At 45.6% G+C, this 4,544-nt stretch overlaps 1 protein-coding gene across 1 annotated transcript; it reads right to left on the bottom strand.

Annotated features, from left to right (window-relative positions):
- Positions 1-249: 249 nt before the first annotated feature.
- Positions 250-1,638, bottom strand: LOC119287289 (F-box protein PP2-B10-like). The gene is made up of 3 exons (XM_037566807.1): positions 1,346-1,638; positions 1,149-1,267; positions 250-909 (listed from the first exon to the last, which is right to left on the bottom strand). Exons 1-3 carry the CDS (start codon positions 1,574-1,576, stop codon positions 489-491), a joined length of 771 nt encoding a protein of 256 aa, XP_037422704.1. The 5' UTR covers positions 1,577-1,638; the 3' UTR covers positions 250-488.
- Between the last annotated feature and the right edge of the window lie 2,906 nt (positions 1,639-4,544).

Here is a 4,544-nt window from a genome sequence, read left to right as displayed (position 1 = left end):
TTGATCAGTTAACACTAGAGACTGTGAGGTGCACACAAGGGGAAAAGGGCACGAGAAAATAGGCAATGTGCCCAAGACCAAGCTTTGGCCAACAGGAATAAGGTCTTGTTTGTTTCGGCTGCAGCTTCGATAGAACCAGCTATGGACTGTGATGGCAAAGCTGCTGTGCTGAGGAAGTTTCTACAGTTAAGGTTAGTTGTTTAACAATGTAGTTGTGCAAATGACTGTGGGCTGGTGAAAAAGCAGAAATGCCCCTAGAGTGCTGAGATCAGGGTAACTTGTTGATTGCAAGCCTTAACCAAGTTCACAATAAGTATATAATTAAAACATGATTTTTTTCCCAAAAATATACGAATTAAAAAATACACAATGTTTCAATGCCACTCAAGTTGAAATTCACATTACGGTATCGAGTTCTAATAGCGATGCCCTTGCTTTTGGAAGTAAGGTAAATAGAAGTAGATGCGTAAGTCTGAAGCAGCACGCGTTCATCCTGATTTCTCACGTCTGATCTCAATGCCATGCACGATCAGACCACGCTTCTGTGTCACTTCTCCTTCCGTCTCCATCAGGCTGAAGGACATCTCAGCATATAATTCATTCCCGCTCGTGTGGAAGTGACCCAGCGATATCTCCATCCAACCGTCGGCTCTGCGCTGAGGCTGAGCTACACCCAGTTCTGGCGGCGGCGTCCAATTCTCACCAAGGAGAACCGGACTGGTATATTCCATTATTTGTCCAAAGTAGAGCGTGGCCTTCTGGATTGGATAATTGAACCCACTGAAATTTTGGGTCCTCTTAAACACGAGGTAAGCCCCGTACTTGGAGTCTGGGGTGAGCATGTCGGTGTGTATGCTTCCACTGATTTCCAACCATGTCACACTGTTTAGTTGAGCCCCTTCAGAGAACCTGTGGCACACATAGCTAGCTAGGGTTATCATTTGTAACCAGGACGAAAACCAATCAGAGGCAAAAGTTGTAGAAAGCAAAATTCTATAACTTGGTACTCTTAACCAGGCCATGCTTTTCAAGACTATTTTTGACGTAGCCCCGTACGTACATATGGATATAGGAGTACTAGTTGGCTGTAATAATAAGGGCATCAAATAACGGAATACTATAGGAAGGTGTGAAGAGCGAGCGCGAACATGGAGTCGGAGAGAGGGATCCAGCTCCAGTGCTGCGGCATGTGGCCCGACGCGATGAACAGATTCCTCGCCGACAGCATGTAGCATTTGGCGAAGGTCTCCCTGTCCAGCCACATAGTCTGCGCATCACCAAAGCAAAGCAATCAGTTAGTGCGATGAATATGTCTCGGAGTTGGGCGCCATGGGCATGCACGTACCATGAGCCTGTCTCGGAGGAGGACGGGGCCGTCCAAGAGGCGTAAGAACATGTCCTTTTTTGACTGCGGCTCGGGGGCCAGCAGCTCGAGGGGCGGCAGGAAGCGGGCCCAAACGATGTCGGACTCGGCTGCAGCGCGGAATGCTGTGGAGACCATGGCGGCACGACCGGCGTCACGTGGCGTGGTGCCGGCGAACGCCGCCGAGACGAGTTCCGCCGGCAGGCGCTCCATCGGTTCGATTGGTCTCTTCTCTTGGATAAGGCCTGTGCGAGCTGCACTAGCTATCTAGCTACACGTACTGTGTGTGTTGGATAGAACTTGGAGCTCCTGTGTATGTCCCTTTATAGCTAGTGTCTACAACCGACTTGGAGAGAGCTGCACTGTGAGAGAGGGACGGACAAGCAAGCCTAGCTAGCTTTTCGGCAGTTGGATTGGATTCATTGGAGATCACGCGCGGAATATGATTCTGCTCCAACAGGACGAACTGGATGCGATGCCCATATCGGCAGTTGTAGCATGCACCACGGATCCAATCTCTCATCCAGTCCAGTGCTGCCCACAAACTCACAAATTCACCTCAAATCGACAGATACATCGGCCGTTGTTTTGACACCACACCATCGGCGCCATCAAATCCTCCACTGCATGATTTATTCGCTAGCTTTGGCACTCAACCTCAAAGGCACGCGTGCATGTGATATGTGCTATCTTTTGCACTCAGCCTCAAATCGACCACTCACGTTCAAATGCCAACCAGCCAACCAGGCATCGAGAGGAGTGAATTGCAAAAAATCACCACATTGAAGCCTAGGGTTGCAGAAAAGACTCTTCTACGTTTTTGTGCCAGAAAACACTGATTTCACGCCTAATCATTTGCAGAAAACACCTAACCGTCTGTTTGGGCAGTTTAACCTCTATTATGATAGGCGGGGCCTTGTTTTGTCTATGTGGCGTCACGGCCGCAAGCTCACGCCGTCTGACGGTGCTACAGTGGCAACGGCGTGGCGGCCGCTACTGCTCCGCCGTGTGGGTAAAAATTGGATCGATCCAGCTCTCTGCTCACACTCTCGCCTCTGCCTCGCCCTCTCCTTACTCTGTTCTTCCTCCCCGGCGCCGCCACACCACCGACCGCCATTCTGCTGCTCCCCGGTGCCATGGTGTCGTGGAGCGACGAGACCAGTGAGGATCCAGTCCTGAACATCTCCTCCTCCTATGATGGCATCATCAAGGTCAGTTGGTTAGATAGCTAGAGCTAGGGTTAGGGTTAGTGAATTGGGGATTTTGTCACTGAGCTTGATCTGAACCTAGCCTTCTCTTTGCTTGCTCCCGCAGCTTCCAGCTACGATGCACGATCCGTATTTCAATGGCACTGACGCATATGTGAATGTCTTGTGTGAACACGGTGAGCCGGCCGAGCGCTTTGTAGCATTTGAAGGGATGCACATGGGCAGGAGGTTTCTTGGATGTGCTAAGAAGGTATGATTCACATCTTGTGTAAAGGAAGTTGTTTGCTTAATGCTTTGTTTATCAAGTTGTTAAGATTTTTTTAGCTTGGTCTTTGTTTAGCTTGTTCTGACATACCTTGTCATTAGTGGATTGTACACATTGTTTATTATGGTCAGTGCTTACTCCTTTGTTTATCAAGTTGTTAATTTGCCTTCAAGTTGTTTACTGTGGTCAGTGCTCTGCCTTCAAGTTGTTAAGCTTGGTTAAGTGCTTTGTCTTTGTTTAATTTGCTTTAGCCACTGTGTTGGAGTGTGTTCTCATTAGTGGATGGTAGTCATTGTTTATTATGGTCAGTGCTCAATGACTTGTTTACCAGTGGGCATTGCTAATTTGTCTGTTGTATGGTAAGGAACCTGTCAGTGCTTAGTGACTAGTTTATTTGTCTTTTTAACAGTGCACATATTAGATACATGAACCTGTTGGTTTGATGGTCTTAGACAATTATTTATTCTTCTATTGTTTATAATACAGGAAGGCATAAACTGTGGAGTAGTTCAATGGATTGATTTTGAATGGCCAGACTCAATGGAGAAGGCATTGGCCAAGCTATGGGATATGTATGAGGAGATTAAGTCAGCTAGGACCAATGACAATCTAAAGAGTTCCTTTGCAATTCACAACCTGACAGAATAGAAGAAGAAACTACAGGAGAACTATGACAGTTTGTATGCTGATGTGAATGCTCTTTTCGATGCCCAGCAGCAGAGGGGTGTGGATTTAACCAATCAAAAGGAGCAGAAGCAATATCTTGAAATGAAGATTGCTGAGCTAGAAACTGTAGTTTGCAACTTGAAGGCAGAGCTTTCAAAGAAAGAGGAGGAGAAGAAGAAACTACAGGAGAACCATGACAGTTTGTATGCTGATGTGAATTCTCTCTTGGATGCCCAGCAGCAAAGGGGTGTGGAGTTAAACAATCAGAAGGAGCAGAAGGAATATGTTGATGTGAAGATTGTTGAGCTTGAGACTGTGGTGGGGAACTTGAAGGCAGAGTTGTCAAAGACGGAGGAGGAGAAGAAGAAGATGCTGCAAAACTATGAAACTCTGAAGAACCTGAGATGTGCTCAAGCCAATGTGATTAGGAACTTGAAGTTCAATCATTTGAAGGAGAAGGAGAGGCTGACAGAAGGGCGGCTTAAACTGAAGTATCACATTTCTGAGCTTCAAAAGTCTGAGGAAAAGATAAAGTTAAAGCTTCAGGGTGTGAAGACCATCTTAGATGAGTAGGGTGCCTTCTAGTATGATAATCATCTATCCGTTTGTAGATGATAATCTTGTATCCAGTACTTTAGTATGAATTTGTGACCCAAGTACTTTAGTGATGAATTTGTGATCTATGGTGTTGGATCCAGCAGTGTTGTAATCTAGATGATAATCAACTATTAAGTACTTTAGTATCTATTTCTGAACCTTTATGTATGTATTTTGTGAGATCAGGTGTTGGATCCAACTGTTGGAAATATACCCTAGAGGCAATAATAAATTAGTTATTATTATATTATATTTCATTGTTCATGATAATCGTTTATTATCCATGCTAGAATTATATTGATAGGAAACTCAGATACATGTGTGGATACATAGACAACACCATGTCCCTAGTAAGCCTCTAGTTGACTAGCTCGTTGATCAATAGATGGTTATAGTTTCCTGACCATGGACATTGGATGTCGCTGATAATGGGATCACATCATTA

The sequence above is a fragment of the Triticum dicoccoides genome, chromosome 4A (genome assembly GCF_002162155.2).
Source record: "Triticum dicoccoides isolate Atlit2015 ecotype Zavitan chromosome 4A, WEW_v2.0, whole genome shotgun sequence".
NCBI classification, from domain to species: domain Eukaryota; kingdom Viridiplantae; phylum Streptophyta; class Magnoliopsida; order Poales; family Poaceae; genus Triticum; species Triticum dicoccoides.
Note: the sequence above shows the minus strand (reverse complement) of the source record. Positions and strands in the feature narration are given on the sequence as shown.